The 18,768-nt window shown below is 36.1% G+C and overlaps 1 protein-coding gene across 11 annotated transcripts in view; it reads right to left on the bottom strand.

Moving 5' to 3' along the window:
• Positions 1-18,468, bottom strand: part of HIBCH (3-hydroxyisobutyryl-CoA hydrolase) — a 74,600-nt gene extending 56,132 nt beyond the window's left edge. For all 11 annotated transcript variants that reach the window (XM_023528816.1, XM_023528833.1, XM_023528820.1 and 8 more), the window contains exons 1-3: positions 18,321-18,468; positions 2,446-2,583; positions 856-940 (exon numbers count right to left, since the gene is read on the bottom strand). In XM_023528816.1, coding sequence (XP_023384584.1) covers positions 856-940; positions 2,446-2,583; positions 18,321-18,437 — 340 coding nt within the window. In that variant the 5' untranslated portion in view covers positions 18,438-18,468. The remainder of the gene's footprint in view (positions 1-855; positions 941-2,445; positions 2,584-18,320) is intronic.
• Positions 18,469-18,768: the final 300 nt, after the last annotated feature.

Below are 18,768 nucleotides of genomic sequence, written 5' to 3'. Positions count from 1 at the left end.
TGTTTCTTCCTATTCCAAATGTAATATTTTACATAAACTTGTAAATTTAGTAAACAGATCAACCCAAACATTATTAACACAATACAAAAAAATAAATAAATATACAAAATTAAAAAAAGAAAAAAGGAAAAACCATCTCTGGACTCTACCAACTCTGTAAAAAACAAAATGTAAAAAGTTTTCAGTAGATATAAAATACTGACGACCAGTAGTGATAACGATAAATACGTAATTTTGATCTTGAGAACATTTCTTCTGTCTTTAAAAGTCAAATGTTTAAGACAGACTGACCTGAACAATTAGAAAGATGAGAATTAATCTTATTATCTCAGCACGTTTATTTAAACACATACAAACAAATATTGACAATAGATCAAATGCTATAGTAAGTACATTCTGGCTTTGGGATCATGAACAATAGGAAAGCACAGGCAAAATCATGGAAATATGTGAGAACATGTCATATTTGGAGAATGGGAAGTTACTCAATGTGACCAAATTGTCAGATTATGCAACAAACTAAACTGCTTAATATCAGCTATTCTAAAATAGAAAGTGGACTCACATGTCCATACCATAATGGGACATTTTGCTTGAGATAATTCATGGAGAGAGACAAGATATCTGAAGGGCATATATGCAGTTTAAAAAAAAAATCACTATTCTCATTTTTTCAATATTAACTACAAAAGTCTTTAAATTTTTCCTTTTTCTAAGTTAACTATATAAGAATATATTAACTTTAAAAAAAAATTCTAAAAAGTAAAGCAAATTATGAAGTACTACAAAACTTTGCTAATACTTTATCAGTTCCACTGGGGGAAAAAAACATTTAGGTGAGAGGGAAGTTTTTACCTCTGATATCACCCCCAGCACAGAAAGCCTTTTCACCAGCTCCCTTTATAATGATCAGGAAAATTTCAGGATCTTGCTCCCACTTCTAAAAAGACAGTATAAGCATATTATCAATACAAACTCATTAAAAATATATCTACATGCACATACACGTATGTACATACATATATGTGTATAGATGAATACAGTATATGGATATCCATAAAGCATAAGCTTTATAATGCATATCCAGAAAAATGGATCACAACTTCATTTTATTTTTTGACATAAATTAGAGCTATTCCAACAAAGTTGCTAGGCGAATACATTTTGTGATCCAAATTTCATGATGGCATCTGAAATCTTTGCCATGACAAGTTTTATACCAAGGTAAAAAATATGGGCTTAATAATACATGTTACATAAGCTTATAAACCTGGTGAATGAATTAATCCAAAGATTACTGTTAGAGCAATAACCTTTACACTATGGTGACAGAGTTCTGTCCTATTGACAAATTTATAAGTAACAGAGTGAAAACACTTATATAGGTCAAATCTGGAATTGATTAGGGGTTGATAAGAATAGCAAATAATTAAGTAGGATGAAAGAATCAAGAGCCACTGTAAATTCAAAAGACTAGAACGATGAACCAAATAAAAAATTAGTTGACTAGAGACAGAAAAATTAACAAGGGCTCTATAAAGTCTACACTTGAGGATAAAAATATAAATGCGCAAGGAAAAAATGTAGCTGGACAGATGTGGTTCTCCAGAAGGTTAATGCAATACTGGACTACGTTAAGAGAAACATGGCATTCTAACATGGAAGTTTCTACTTTCTTCTACTCTGGTCCAACTCTAATCTCAAACACTTGGCTTATTTCTCTATATCACATTTAACAACACATTTATAAGGTGTTCTAAACAGCAGAATGGAAAAGAGACCCATCAAATAAAAAATTAAGGAACGGGTGACCAAGGGAGAACTAATATTTGTTTAATGCCTATGTGGCTGACCATATTAGGTACACTATTTCACTTCATCTTCACAACAATCCTATGAAATATTATCATTTCACAGCTGATGAAAATAAGACACCAAGAGATTAGCATTCCCAACCTACAGTTAATAAATAGAAATCCAAGTTTCAAACACAAGCAGTCTGACTGTAAATTATGCTTTTCCATTGTACCATGCAGTTCACTTAAAATAGATCTTATAACCTTCTCTAAGAAAAGGCTAGCCAAGCAGTTAAAATACAGTTGTCTTCAAACCAAAAAGCTGTCATGTGGAAGTAGATTAGATTTGTACACCCATACCCCAAGAGGTAGAATCAGTATTATTGGTTAAAAGGCCAGAGAAATAAAGAATGACAGAACACAAGAAGAAACTTAGAGCTATGTAAAAGTGGAAGGGGCTGTCTTATGAGGCAATGAACACCCTGTCACTAGGGGTGCTTCAGGATAACCACATAGGAAAAGCAATGAAACTGAAAAAGCGATGGGGCTTGGGCACTGATCCAGAAACCAATGACCCTATGGGAGAGAATGCCAGAAATGTACTATTAAGATATATTTTTAAAAGACACTGCTTTAAGAAATTACCAACCTTTAGCTGTGGATAAATGTCCTTAACCATATTAAAATTCAATGCATTTAGGAACCTTGGTCTGTTTAGTGTTATCACTCCTGCACAACCTTTTCTTTCCAATAGTACTTCTGCTGCAGCTGTATGGTTGGACATCCTCTGTGTAAATAATTTTAGAATAAAATTCATTAAGATTTTGTCACAAGGCAACATCAAAACATCTACATCAAACACAAATCTTTCACGCAATGTTGATGGTAACTAATTGAATGGATAATTAAGTACACCTGACAAAGTTATTTAGATTTCATACATGGACAATTTCAAAACAAACCATGTATCTCTTAACCTTTTTAATTCTTATTTCTAAGTGAACTGAGTCAGCTGGTTTAGAACAGAACCCAGTCCTAGGATTACTTGAACTATGAAATACTCTTAAATCATTTAATTTATTACTGTATACCAAGCAATATATTAGGTGCTTATAAAGCAGAGATGAATATAGAGGGCAAATAATTCTGACTATAGTAGCTACCAACAACTTGAAAAAAAGGTGATATTTGAGCTAGGCCTTCACGTATGCCAAGAAAAAGGGGCATGAGAATACTGAAAATAGTACAAGCTAAAGTGCAGCAATGAATATTTGAAAATATTAAGATGTTAAACATGAGCAGAATAAAGGCTGATTAAAGAAATGATGAGGCAGTAGGAAGAACAAGCAGTTTGAGGCCAGATTATAAAATGACAGATTTATATGTCATACAGTTGTGAAAAACTTGCACATATACTTAAGGCTTCACATGTCATAACTTAATCAAGTCTCATTGCTCATGTAATATATTACTGATTAATATAACACCTGGAGGGAACATATTTTAAACTACAGTGTAATATCCCAGGTCTCTTATACACGACTATCAGGGCTAATGGCACCACCATACTTAATACATTCCTTTAAGGACAACACTTTAAACCTCACATGGGAACAATGCTTTTTTTTACAATTCAATTTAAAACTTAAAACTATAACAAGATTTTTTTTTTTAACCAAATTGACAAATATCAAGAAGTCTGATATCCTGTCACATCTAGAGTGTGAGGAAAAGCCATACTGTGGGAGAATGAACTACTACAGAGCCTAGGAAAAACAATCTGATAACACATTTTTAAAAGCATACATGCTGACACAGTAATTCTTGTTTCAGAAATATTTACATACAAGCAAAATGAAATACAGAGGAGAGTCACTGCAGTGTCATTTGTAATGGCAAGAGACTGGAAATGATCAGTGGAAGACTAGTTAAATAAATTATAGTCATTCATACAAATGCATGCTATGGAGCCTTTAAAAAGAATTAGGCAGCTACCTCTCCATACAGTTACAGAGCAATCTCAAGTGCAGACTGTGTGTTTACTATGCTACCCACCTACTGTGTACATGTATACATACAAATTTATATAAAGACTACATATCTCTGGACAGATACATAAGACAATACTAAAATGGTTGCTTCCAAGAAAGAGAACTGGGCATATAAGAGACTGGGATGGGGAGATTTTTTAATGTGAATTATACTGAATTTGAAATATACTGTATATATTTACTACTTATTCAAAACAATACTTTAAATAATTCTTTTAAAGTACTTTATTAGGTTTAAAAGATACTAACCTATGTGACGGAAAAATATACTTTTCATTTTCTTACCTTATTGGTACTAAAGAGAAATTTGTGGCAAAAGAAAACTATACACAAAAATCATAGAACACAGACTTCCAATTTTTGTTTCATTTTTTGTAACATCGAAGATATACATGAGCCAAGTTTACTGACCAGCTAAAGGAGAGCTAAATAGAGATATAATCTAGGATATAAGAAACTATAATTTATGTCAACAAATTTGACTGCAGTGGCCACACAACAAATAACATATAACTTTTCAAAGTAAAAGCATTTTACAGGGTATAAATTTATAAAAGTATAAATGAAAGCAACTTAGCAATGTGTATGAAGAGTCTTTTAAATGTTCTTACATTGAAGAAATAATTCTACTTAGAAATTTATACTCAAGAAATAAGCAAAAATTTAGTAGAATATTTATATTATAGTATACTATGTGTTAAAATATACACACATACAAAGAAAAAAAAGGATTGGCTATATATACATCAAATTTAAACAATGACTGGAGGTTACCATCTTATTTTCTATATTTTTCAAATTTTCTACCATAAGCATCACAAATATTTGGTTTACTCAAAGAACAAAAAGGAAAACAAGGATATTTGCTGCAATTGTTTTGTAGTACCAAAAATACACAATACTTATGATATTCATATGATTTAATTTATGATACTCATAATACTGTGCAATTATTAGTAAACATGTGTTTGAATATTTAATGGTATATATAAAAGCTACATAATATGATGCTATTTGAAAAAGGATCAAAAACAGTTATGCACATAAGATAAAAATCAGAAAAAAATATACCAAAATGTTTAGTAATTAGGCTTGTGTAGGATTACTGGTTATTTTAATTTTCTCCATAGTACTATGCTTTATTTCTACATTTTCAGAATTTTAAAATAATTTTAATGTTTTTAGAAAATAGTCTATAGCCTTGGTCATTATACGATTTTTCAAAATAAGTTCTGGAATATTGATAGATTAGGTTTAAAATGAGTATTGCAAATTATAACGTTTAATTGACTTAGGAAAAGGCTTCAGAATTAACATTGTTCAGAATTAACACTGTTAAGAAAATTAAGTTAAAAGTGAACACCCGCTAGTTAGTTGTGGATGTTTCTAGTCCCTGTTAAGCTGGACAGTGAAAATATTATGAAAATTTCTCATTTCATATTAGTTAACAGGAAAATTCTACTTCAATTAAAGGAAACTGCTATACATGGGTAGTATCAGTCATGACTTTTTTATAGTTATATAAATACGGCAAACGTTTGAAAGACTGCAGAAATCATGTTATCCTAATATCACTCAAACTCATTCCAGATCTATAGGACCAAACCAAAGATCCTCATGCCCCACAGGGACGGGTGCAGTGACAGCCTAGATAGTGTCATAAACTACAACCGAAATGAAGCCTACAAATAAGTGGTGTATCAACAAAAAAAAGTATAGCAAAAAGCCAGCTGGAGCCAGAATGTGAGCTATGATTGTACTGTACTGTAAACACCTCGGAACGTTGAAGCTATATTTCCTGGAATCCCCTTCTCTGGTTATGAGTTTGTTGTTCAAAAAAGAAATTTAAGTGAACTTTGGAAATGGAAGTAGAACAGCAGCCATTACTCAAAGTGTTGGCGAGTTCCAGCTTGTCCCTCCTCTCTCCTGCTCTGCTGTCCAGTTCTTTTTGCCAGCCCACCAGCAGACACAGCCTTCCAGACTTCACCCACCATCACCTCTCCTTCACTGTCCCACTCCAGCAGCTGGAAGTGCCAGGCTTCCCACATTTTCTTCCAAGTTCCTACTGGCCTGCCTGTGCCAATAGGTGAGTAGGAAGGACTGTTCATTTTTCTGATCCTCCAATTCCTACTCTAGACCCTTGTACAGCTTTTGTCAGTACTGTGGAAGGTCTTATTCTCATAATCCTTTATTCCACAATACTGTTAGGAAGAAAAATAAATTTCCCTCTACCCTTCTATGTCCTTGGGTAAGACCCCTTGTAATAAAAGGACAGATTAACAGGAGAAAAACAAAGTTAATCTTGTATGTACAAGGGCCACACAAAGATATGACACCTAAAGGCAGTCAGGCAACTGAAGTTTATATACCATCTTTAGAGAAAGAAAAGAATAGGGCTCTGGGACTCCAAAACAGAGGAAAGCAATTCACAAGGTGAGAAGAGCAAACGTTTGGTAAACAAATGCAAGCCCTGTCATGCAGATAAGTTGCACAAATAGAAAAGGTTATCCCTGATAACAGCTCTATTCCTAGTACAGACCCCCTTTCTAATTTTTTAGGCACTTAAGGGAGAGGTAAAAAGCTTTTCCTGAGTCTACTGGGTCTTAATTGCCTTCAGCTGAAAAAAATCCACATGCCATGGAGTGGTATATTCTGCTCCCCTTCAATAGTCAAAGTGGTTCTACTTCCCCTGATTAAACCCTAACTCATACAGGAAGACAGATGATAGGCTAAAAATGATGAATTTTTCAGATATTGACATCATTTTAAATTTCAAAATATACAAAGTTTTCATGTTACAAAAACATGTTACATACAAGTACAGGCATATCTTGGAGATATTGTTGGTTCTACTCCAGACCACAACAATAAGGTAAATATCACAATAAAGCAAGTCATGTGAATTTTTTGGTTTCCCAGTGCATATAAAAGTTATATTTACACTATACAGTAGTCATTAAATGTGCGATGTCATTATGTCTTAAGACTCATACCTTAATTTTAAAAGACTTTATTGCTAAAGTATGGTAACCATCATCTGAGCCTTCAGTGAGTAGTTATCCTTTTGCCAGTGGAGGGTCTTGCCTCAATGTTGATGGCTGCTGACTGATCAGGGTGGTGGTTGCTGAAGGCTGGGATAGCTGTGGCAATTTCTTAAAATAAGACATGCCAGATTGATCGACTCTTCCTTTCATGAATGATCTCTCTGTAGCATGTGATACTGTTTGATAGCATTTTACCCATAGTAGAAATTGTTTCAAATTGGAGTCAATCCTCTCAAACTCTGCTGCTGCTTTATCAATTAAGTTTATGTAATACTCTAAATCCTTTGTTGTCATTTCAACAATCTTCATAGCATCCCTATCAGGAGCAGATTCCATCTCAAGAAACCACTTTCTTTGCTCATCTATAAGAAGCAACTTCTCATCTGTTAAAATTTTATGAGATTGAAGCAAGTCAGTCACATCTTCAGGCTCCATGTCTAATTCTAGTTCTCTTGCTATTTCCACCACATCTGCAATTACTTCCTCCACTAAAGTCTTTAACCACTCAGTCATCCATGAGGGATGGAATCAACTTCTTCCAAATTTCTGTTAATGTTGCTATTTTGACCTCTCCTCATGAATCCCAAGTGTTAACAGCATCTAGAATGGTGAATCCTTTCCAGAAGGTTTTCAATTTACTTATCCAAGATCCTTCAGAGGAATCACTGTTTGGCAACGATAGCTCTAACAAAATGTATTTCTTAAACAATAAGACTTAAAAGCCCAAATTACTCCTTGATCCATGGCCTACAGAATGATGCTGTGTTAGCAGGCTGGAAAACATCCCCATCAGAGCCCTTGGGTGATCAGGTAGGTGCACTGTCAATGAGCAGTAATATTTTGAAAGGAATCTTTTTTTCTGAGGTCTCAATAGTTGGCTTAAGATATTCAGTAAAACATGTTGTAAACAGAGGTGCTGTCATCCAGGCTTTGTAGTTCCATTTATGGAGCTCAGACAGAATAGATTTAGTATAATTCTTTATAGTCCTCGGATTTTTGGAATGGTAAATGAACACTGGCTTTAACTTAAAGTCACCAGCTACATTAGCTCCTTACAAGAGAATCAGCTTGTCCTTTGAGGATTTAAAGCCAGACACTGACTTCTCTCTAGCTGTAAAAGTCTTAGATGGTATCTTCTCCCAATACAGTATAAGGCTGTTTCGTCTACACTGAAAATCTGTTACTGTAACCGCCTTCATTATCTTAACTAGATCTTCTCTATAACTTGCTGCAGCTTCTGCATCAGCACTTGCTGCTTCACCTTACACTTTTACATTATGAAGACAGCTTCTTTCCTTAAATCTCATGAACCAACCTCTGCTAGCTTCAAATTTTTCCTCTGCAGCTTCCTCACCTCTCAGCCTATACAGAATTGAAGAGAGAGCATGCTCTGGATTAGGCTCTGGCATAAGGGAATGTTGTAGCTGGTTTCATCTTCTATCCAAACTACTAAAACTTTCTCCACATCAGTGATAATAATGTAGGGAAAAAGCAAGACAATTGAAATGTTAAATCAAGCTACATTCAGAGACTGCAATATGCTGATCAGCTATGCAGCCAGGCCAGGAGAATTGCGGAACAAAGAAAGATTTCTGCTGGGATTGCTAACAACTCATTTCCCACATCTGTGAAGAGGAAACAGGAAAAACAGCCTTTAAGTGGCTGCCTTATACAAAATAAAATCATTCATTCCCTATGGCTAAAACCACATGGAACCTATGAATTAAAGGCTGGGAACTGCCCTTCATGCTACATATTCTTCCCCTTGCCCTTTCTCACTCACTGTATGTACATATCAAAGGAAATGAGTAAATAAAGTCTTTATATTTAACTCACAGGAACTAAAGAATGATATATAAACTGAATTCCCCAAACATTTGAGGTCCCTTTGTGTCTCTCTCTGGTCTCTCTCATCGCCTTTACTCTCACTGTCCCTCTTACTGTTTTTTTCTCAGTACTCTTTATTTTCTCACTGTCCACGTCTCTCAGGCTCTCTCACTCTCCGCTTCCGAGAAGAGACATACTGTCTGTGGAGAACTTCCCTTTTAACTCTAGCTTTGGCATATATGTTGAATTCTTTCTACACTTTCCGCCAAGGACCCTCTTCTTCTCTCAGTGCAGGGCTTGGTCTCCCACCATTCAGGGAAATTTGCTGCCTTGCGTCATCAAGGCGGTTTCACTTTCTTAACACTCGTGTTCACTGGAGTAGCACTTTTCATTTCTTTCAAGAACTTTCCCTTTGCATTCACAACTTGGGCTGTTAAGCACAAGAAGCATAGCTTTCGGCTTGTTTCGGCTTTCGACATGCCTTCCTCAAGAATTCTTTCAGTGTTGGTAGGAATGCAAAATGGTACAGACACTTTGGAAGGCAATTTGGCAAACTCTTGTAAAGTCACACAGACTTACCATACAACCCAGCGATCGCACCCCTAGGTGTTTACTCAAGTGAATGAAAAACGTAATCACGCAAAAACCTGTACACAAATGTTTAGTAACGTGGACCCCCAGAAGGAATTATCTGTTGAGACAGACTCACCATGGTCAATCAAGGGCCCAAGTTTCATGAATAACTACAGTCTAGGGGCCATTTGCTGAAAGTGTTTTCTCAAGTATTCTGTATACTAGGAAGTGCCTCAGACTGAACTCTCGGCTTCCTGCACTATGCCCAGTTTACACCGTCTGAGTCAGGGAAACCCTGGTTTTGTCTTCCATCGAACTGAGATCTGCCTTGTCCAATCAGCAATGCACAATTTGGATACCCTATTCACATATGAGAACCTGGGTGGGAACTTTTCCTATAAAAGGCGGCCTCTTCTTTGTCTGGGGGGAACACAATTTAAATTGCTACCTAAATCTGTGTCTTCCAGGCTGCAGCTCCTTTTGTTCAAATAAATGTTTATTATTCTTTATTATAGTCTGAAATTAATTTTGGTTTATAGTTTTATTCATAATCTCTAAAAACTGAAAGCAATAGCAAGATGCTCTTCAACAGGGAAATGGATAAACTCAGGTACATTCATAGAATGGAATATTATTCATCTCTTCTCAGCCTTCTGGCTAAGATCAAGTGTGGAACACGACTCAGTGATAAAAAGGACCAGTAATTCATCTAAGAACATAGATAAATCTTAAATGCATTTTGTCAAGTGAAAGAATCCAGTTCCAAAAGCCTATATATTGTATGATTCCAATCATATTAAATTCTATAAGGAACAAAACTAGGGGCATAACACAGATCAGTGGCTGGGGGTAAGAGAAGTAGTTGACTACAAAGGGGAAGTTTTAAGATGATAGAACATCTACTCTGCTGGAACATGGAACTATTCTGGCAAAATCGATAGCAGCAACATTTCTCAAAGTGTGCAAAAGGATGTTTATTGCAGCTTATGTGGAAGGAGAAAATGGCCCGTGGTCAAATCTGTTTGGGAAAATTTAAACCAATAAAAACAAGCTTCATTTCTATAAGACTTTTCTGTCTTTAATATGCAAATCACAATGTAAACTTTTAAAATATAATAAGCAGTATATTTCTTGATTAAAGAGCTTTTATTTCATGGACTATCTCTCTTAAGGTTTATTTTGCAGGCTACATTTTGAAAAACATTTTAGTCTTCATAAACATTCTGACAAATGAACTTTTCCTTTGAGGAAAATCCAGTGCCTAACAGCAAGTATCTCAAAAATGTTTAATAAGTTGAATGAATAATCCATTAGTCTAGTGATGCAGTCTGCTGTAACATCAGCCTAGGACAAGCTTCACATGTGAATAACCAAGTCCCAACCTTAAGCATACACCTTTCACTATTTGTAACATACACTGCTACTGAAGAGGGTTGCAACTCAAAAGACATACCAAGGGAAATAGTCTACCTTTAGCAAAACACGACTCTTTTGATACACCTTACTGACTTTCCTCCTTATCCAGTGTCACAATTTTCCCTCTCCTAAAATTTTCATCGATTTCCAGCCAACACTGAAGAATGCCATTAAATTTAAATTATAATGCAAATTTATAATTATTATAATTATAACATGACTCAAAGCACAAGTACAATTCTTAGCATCAAAAACATTTAATAAATGCTGATTACTGAAGCTTCATTTGAATAATTTCAAACTGGATCATTAAATTCCTCCACATGTCAATAATTTAGTCCTTCAAATTGTCTTTAACTGTGCTCTCTCTCTCAACTTTGTGATGATATCTATCTTCCATATACAATTATGACCTCTCAGCAGCTGGCTGAAACCTACATCTAAATCTTTAGCGCTCCAGGGGCCCAGACCCTATACCTAAATAAATGCCTTCTACACAGGATTTTCTTATACAAGAGTCAACTACATGGTACTCCAAATTCAACTTCTTAAAAACCAAATTTACCAACAAATCTCTCTCCAACAAACCTGTCTCTCCTGTCCTACTTCTTATAACTCTGCCTACAGTACTGCTATCAGTGGCATATTTCCATCACTCCAGTATGACATAATAAGCTTTCTCATTCTCTGTTGGCTCTCTTAGAAGGGCTGCTTGAGATACAGCCTATCTCTGAAGCACACATTAAAGCCAACATTGTGACCAAGAACCATTCAGCCCTCAGGCCTTGATGAGAGTCCAGTTTATCTTCCTTCTCAACGTGGTTTATGCCCCAAGTCACCATAGCCCCATGAATCTGGATTCTGTCATGTCTTTTTATTCCACCTGTGTACATATATCTAAATATGAGACACCGACATTGCTTTAAATTTTTTCCAGGAATCTCCTCCACTCCCATGTATATCAACTGACTAAAATAAGGGTAAAAAGGAATATTCCAGTCTTCATATGCCATCTCCACTTAGGCTTAAGTGAGAAACACTGCACCAGTTACTCTCCTAGAGGCTGTAGAGTCCAGTCAGTCAGTCTATGGAGCCAGATCGCCTGGACTCAAATCTCATCTATTTACTAGCTACGTGACATTAGGGCACATTACTTAGCCTCTCTGTCCCTCAACTTCTAATCCATTAAACAGGGATAAGACCATAATCTCTTAATCAAAAACCGTTTGTTCTAGATGCATTTTAGAATCCAGAAAATTTTCTAAGTTTTGTAAAGGTAACAAAGTACATATTACATGCTATATAAAACACCCCAAATGGAGTCTGGGTCAGTCAAATGCTTTAATACTTCCGTAGCAAACCATGAATATTTGCACTAGTTAGGATAAAGACAAAAAGAGCTTCAAGTACATTCAAGTCATATTTTGCCACCAAATGCATTTACCACCAACTAATCACAAACTTTTGGTTTTGAGGTTTCAGAACTGCAGATAAATTATCTGTAGTATCTACTCCACAGGACTATAAAGAGAATCTACTGAGCTAATACACACCAAGTACTTAAAATAGCACCTGGCATACAGAAGTAACTATATCAGAGTTACCTGTCATTTTTATATGCAAAGTACTTCTCAGGGTGTATGAGGGTGTCTTTGTCTGGGCTGCGTAACAAAAATATCACAGACTGGCTGGCTACACAACAAAACTTTTATTTCTCACAGTTTTAGAGGCTGGAAATTCTAAGAAAAAGGCACCTGCAGACTCAGTGTCTGGTGGGGTACTATTTCCTGGTTCATAGATGGCTGTCTTTGCACTGTGTCATCCTCCAAAAGGCACAAGAGGTGAAGAACCTCTCTAGAGTCTCTTTTGTAAGGGTACTGGTATCATTCATGAGCATTCCACCCTCTTGACATACTCACTTCCCAAAGGCCCCCCTCCATTTACCATCACACCAGGAATAAATTTCAACATAAATTTTAGGGTGACACATTCAGTCTACAGCAGAGAAATACCAAAATGAATTCAGAAAAATTATTTCTTCATCACAAGATGATAAACTAAGAACATCTAAGCTCTAGAAGGGAACTATTAGTATAATAGTAGCTAATGTGTATAAAATTAATATTATATGCCAAGAACTATGTCAGATTTTTAAATGAATTATCTTATGTATTATTCATAAGTACTCTAAGGTGGATATCATTATCTCCATTTTATATACGTCAAAAAGGAGACTGGGAGAACAAAGTAATGTGCCCAAAATTAAGCAGTGGATCCATTATTTAAACCCAGGCATTACAATCTGAAGATCCATGCTTTTATCTATAACCTTATGCCACCTCTTACAAGTTACATTTGTTAAGGCTTAACACTATAAAATTGGGAACCATGGTATATTAAGGTCAACGATACTTGCCAGTATTTCTCTACTTCCCTAATAACAACATTTTAAGTTACACATCATATTGTAATAAGGCCAGCAAAACGAAGTCCAAACTTACCAAATGTTGCAGTGTGATAGTCAACCTTTTGAATGAATTACACCTAAAACAAATGTAGAATACAATGAACACGGTATTGTGAGTAGTTATGTCAGTGTATAAATACTATATTCCCTTCTGCTTTAGCTTTTTCTAAAACATACTAGACACAATGCAATATATATATATATATGCCTTACAGTTGAATTGTACACCTGAAACTTACTGGATTTTGTTAGCCAATGTCACCATAATAAAAATAAATTTAAAAAAATAAATAAAACTACTAGAACAAAAAGTTTTAAAAGAAAGGTTTAACTCTCATTCATTTCTAGTAGAAACAAATGGTACAGCCACTTTGTAAGAGTCTGGCAGTGTCTTACAAAATTAAATATACTTTTACCATATAATTCAGCAATTGCAGTCCTTCATGTTTACCTAAATGAGTTGAAAACTTATGTCCACAACAAAACCTGCACATGAATATTTATGGTAGCTTTATTCATAATAGCCAAAACACGGAGGTAACCAAGAGATCCTTCAATAGATGAATGGACAAACAAACTGTGGTATATCTGTATAATGGAATATTACTCAGCAATAAAAAGAAATCAGCTATCATTCCACAAAAAGACAAATGAAACTCAAATGCATACTGCTAAGCAAAAAAAAAAAAAAGCCAATCTGAAAAGCTATATGCTGCATGATTCAACTACAGGACATTCTGGAAAAGGTAAAACTATGTAGACAGTAAAAAGATCAGTGGTTGCCAGAAAGAGGGAATAGGTAAAATACATAGGATGTTTAGGACAGTAAAACTAGTCTGTGTAATTGTAATGGTAGAGACACGTCATTATACATTTGTCAAAATTTTCTGCTCAATTTTTCTGTAAACGTAAAACTGCTCTAAAAAAAGTATATTGATTTTCTAAAAGATTGATAAGAATGCAATAGGTGTTATCAGACATAGCTGTCAGATATATAAATTGGTATTGCTGCCTTTCCAGTAGGCAATCTGGAAATATATATCTACAGCCTTTAAATGGATCATACCCTTAGACCTAGTAGTTCCACAAGCATTTGTATTAAGGAAATTTCAGATATGATGAAAGTTTCATTTATAAAGATGTTCATATCAATTACTTACATAAAGAAAAACTGAAGCAAAGTAAGTATATAACAATATAGTAATATTTTTAAAACTCAACTATATGAAAATATCAGACAGTAAAAATATTTTAAAATATTAAATAATACATGACATGGAAAAATAGTCATGACAGAAGTTACAGAAAGAATGCAGGCTACAAAACAGTAAGTATAATACACTTCTAAATTTGTTGTTCTAAAAGTGGTTGTTAGTTTAGGAATACAAAGCTTAAGGCACAACTTGGCAAAAGTGATTAGTAATAAGAGAAGTCAGGAAGGATGGTGGGGGAAGCTGGGAAGGGCATGAAGAAACAGTGAGTGTGGGAAATTGTCTCAGTCCAGATGACAGTTACAGGACTGTTTATGTAAGAGGTCACTGAGCTACAGACGTCAGAATAGCACATTTAAGAACTTTAAAATTAAATAAGAAAGTAAAAGCAACCTGGGAGAGGGAAGTGACTAGAAAGGAAATGAAATGAGGAAGGCTTCTGGGATGCTGGTACTAGCTTGTTTTTTGATCCAGGTGCCACTGAAATGGGTATGCTCAGTTTGTGAAAACTCATTAAATTGTATCTTTAAGTTTTGGGCCTTTTAAAAAAGTTCCCCTAAAGGCATCGCTCTTGCCTTTGAGAAACTCAGTACAGTAATGCATATAAAAATACTGTAGTTAGAATACACTGGGATGCATGCTAAACAAGAAGTGAAATTTAAGACACACGGTGAGGTCAAAGCTGGGATCAGTAGCAGCAGCACTTGATAACGACTGTGCACATGTGTAGATACATATACTATGACAGGAATACAAAATTCCAATTTATTAATTTTTCAAAGATACCTGAGATATTTTGAGGGGTGATAGTTTAGCTGAGGTACTCAAAAAACAAGGCAATATGGCCATTGTTACCACTTGTAACCACATCTTAAATGACTGAATTTACAAAAATATTCGTAATCCAACTTTTCAGAATTTATATTACTTTCCTTTTACATTATATTTAAATTGATCAACACTACAAAAAGGGGCAGGGAAATCACTAAATCAGTCACACTTCACATTCCTGGACTAGCATATTTTGAATGTGCCTTGCTACAAATATTTTTATCCTAGTCCAGTGATTCCACAACTTGTCTGCCCATCGCCTGGAGACTCTTGTAAACATTCCAAGGCCCAGATCACATCCAAGACCAATTAAATCATAAACTCTGGAGATGGGACACAGGCATTATGTTTGAAGCTCCTCCAAATGATTCCAAACTGCAGACAAGCTGTCATTAGAATTAATACTTTATAAAAATTAAACTGAAGAGACAGATGCTAGCTTGTTGAGGGATGTTTTCTAAATAGGATTTTCATACAGATTTTTGAAATCTGAACTATGCTTACTTACCCTGCAGCATTTTTAAAATTTTCATCTTAACTCAGTTTTATCTTTTTGGAAGGTTTGTTGTTCTTTTTTTTTTGAAGTTTCAAAAAATGTATGCATTATTTTCTTTAGATCAGAATAAATGAATTCTTGAGGCTAGGATCAAATGCCAGGTCAGGGTTAAAGACAGTGCTTCTAGATTGGCAAGTTTTACGTAATAATTTAAGTACTACCTGCAACATAGAGAGTAAACTGCGAGAAACACAGGACAAGGTTCAAGTCCCAGTTTTGAGAGACAGAATTTTATTTCAAAGAAAGTTAACAAATATCTAATAAAAATGCAGATGGAAAGCACTGAGCATGGCAGTCATAGGTCGCAAAAATCTCTGGACTAATTACCATAAAACAGAAAACAAACCTAAGTACAACTAAGTTCCTTGCCAGATTTTACATAATCATATTGTTTCTATTTGTTCTGATTCATACTCAGCTGTTATTTAAAATCTGATATTAACTTTTATATCTCAAAAATGTATTTGAGTATTCAGAGTCCCCAATTCTGAATTTATACTCTTCTCTTTCCTTCTTTTTGACTCCAAAACTGCCATCTGGTAGAGGGGAAGAGGGTATGCACATCCCAGCTACTGCTAGTTTACTAATTCACTTTATCAGGCTCATTCTTTCAAGTTGAGATCAAACTGGCTGCTTGAGGCAATTGTTCTCACACTGTAGCTCCTAAACCAGCATCATCAGCATCCCCTGGGAACTTGTTAGAAATGCAAATTATTGCTACTGAATCAGAAACTGTGGGGTGAGGCCCAGAAATCTGTTTAACAAACCTTCCAGGTGATTCTGATACATGCTAAAATTAAAAATAACTCTTAGAAGGATGAGAACCCTATCATAGGAGATTTTTACAATTACCCAACGAAACACACACGGGCTCAAAAAATTAAACAACTTTTCATGAAACTGTTTAAGAAAATGATATAATGAAGACAGTGCTTAATAAAGCTTACTGCAGAAGTAGGCAAGGTATAATAGAGCAGAAAATCAAGTACAAGGCCAACTAATTCAGGCATGAACTGATGAAGAGCAGCAGCTGCGGAAACAGAAAAAATGATTTGATTAAGAGCTATTATGAAGTAAAAACGCAATGGAAAAAGAATTATGCCAAAAACATCTCCCAGATTTCAAGCCAAGACAGCTTGGAGAATATAGGTACTGAAAAGGTTGGGGAAGAAACTGGCTGGTTTACAGGATGAAATATGAAATTTCGTTTTAAATTTCTTGAGGTTGTACTGACATAAGTAGAAATATTCAACATCAAGTGTAGAGAAGAGACTGGAGCTTGAAAGAAAGTTAGAATTAAGAGACATATTAAGAAGTCACATGCACAATTACTGAGACAGCCCTCTATTAGGAATAAGTGAGAAATAATCTATAGTTGAAACAAGTGGCCTGAAGTCGGCCCGGGTCTACAAATGCGTTTTGTTTGGTCGGCAGGACTCAACTAATCAGTTTGCACTTTCAAATGTAGGGTGGAATGAAACCAACTGCAACTCTGGGAATGACAGATTCTTTTCCAGGTCAGTTAATTTTGTTAATAAATATCTTCCCCATTTGTTTCTTATTATTTAAGATTTGCTCACAATTTCAAAAAAAAGAGCAGCAATGATTACATGTACTGATTTTCTTAGTATTTACCAAGTCTCTGTGGGAGCTAGTTAGAGGCACAGGGACAACTAATTTCAAGGTTTTTTTTTTTTTTTTTAGAAAAGGAAATTTTGAGAATCAGGCCTGTGGATACATTAAACAATTAGACACCTTCCCCTAAAACAATAACTATTCTCAATTCAAAGAGACACTCCTACCCCTTCCCCACCAGGCAAACTCAAAGGCTGAAGAACCCAGGGATTTAAGTTGCCCAAGAAATGGGATGGTTCTCCCTTCAAGTGGTCACAGCTGCTACCTGGTAATGTATAGGTGCAGGCGGTAGACTTCAAGACTGATTATGCTGCCTAACTTCCTAACGTGATAGCGCCCAGATTTCCTGAGCTGAGCTCAAGTTGCACTGAGTAGCACTTTCAATATTTGCATACATATTCCACCAAGCCCCGTTATGTATCCGCAACACTAGCCTAGAATTTTCAGAGACCTGTATTAATGCTGGAACCACATGACAGAGCTGAAAAATAAAAATCACACCACATGCACAGGTGCAACCACTGGCAAAGCACAGTACGAGCGTTAGTGAATAAAACATGCCACAAAATTCTTCCAAGTTGAAACCTTGCGTGTCCTCCAGACAATACTCAACTGTTTAAAAAGGAAAGAAACTGGGGTCAAAAGAAAAGCAAGTCATGCGGGGTCAAGGCTGATTAAGGCCTACAGTGGCAGAAAACGATGGTGATGCTTCAAAGAAGGTGCTAGGAGTAAGATGAGACACGCAGGAGGACCTGGGGTGCTACGGCCCCGCTGGGGCTCGCACCTGAGGGTTCCGCCTCCAAGGGCGACTCGAAACTTCCAGGCCAGGCTGTTTCCACTCTCGACCTTGTCTCACCTCGGCGAGCACAGCTAAAGAGCCTACCCTAGGCCGCTCCCTCGTTCACTCACTCACCTCGACATCATGCCGCGCATAACAAGGAGCCTCACTGACCGAAATACTATAAGCCAACGTAGCCAGGGCGCCGCCGGCCACAGAGAGCAAGTCCTCCAGAGAGCCAGAGCGGCCCATGGCGTTATATTACGCCACGCGGCGCTGAGGGGCGGGGCGACAGCTGCTTGAGAGTAAGGGTTGAGGGCGGGAGAAGGGGGCTGAGATGGGGCGGGACCTAGACGAGGGGCGGGACGAAGGAGGAGGGGCAGGAGGAGGGGCAGGGGTGAAGCTGCAGGCACAGAGCAGACACCGCTGATTGAAGGGAAAGATTTTTCTTTAGAGGCTCTGTTGGGGAAAGCCCAAGTGGTCTAAGCTTGGCCTGCTTATTTTGACTAGCAAGAATTGACATGAAAGACTTTGCTGATTGTCACAAGCAGGTCCCACCAGCAGGAGTTCACAGTTCTTTCCT

This window comes from Pteropus vampyrus, unplaced genomic scaffold, assembly GCF_000151845.1.
Source record: "Pteropus vampyrus isolate Shadow unplaced genomic scaffold, Pvam_2.0 Scaffold2, whole genome shotgun sequence".
NCBI classification, from domain to species: Eukaryota; Metazoa; Chordata; class Mammalia; order Chiroptera; family Pteropodidae; genus Pteropus; species Pteropus vampyrus.
The sequence above is the reverse complement of the archived record's forward strand: the minus strand, read 5'-3'. Positions and strand labels throughout refer to the sequence as shown.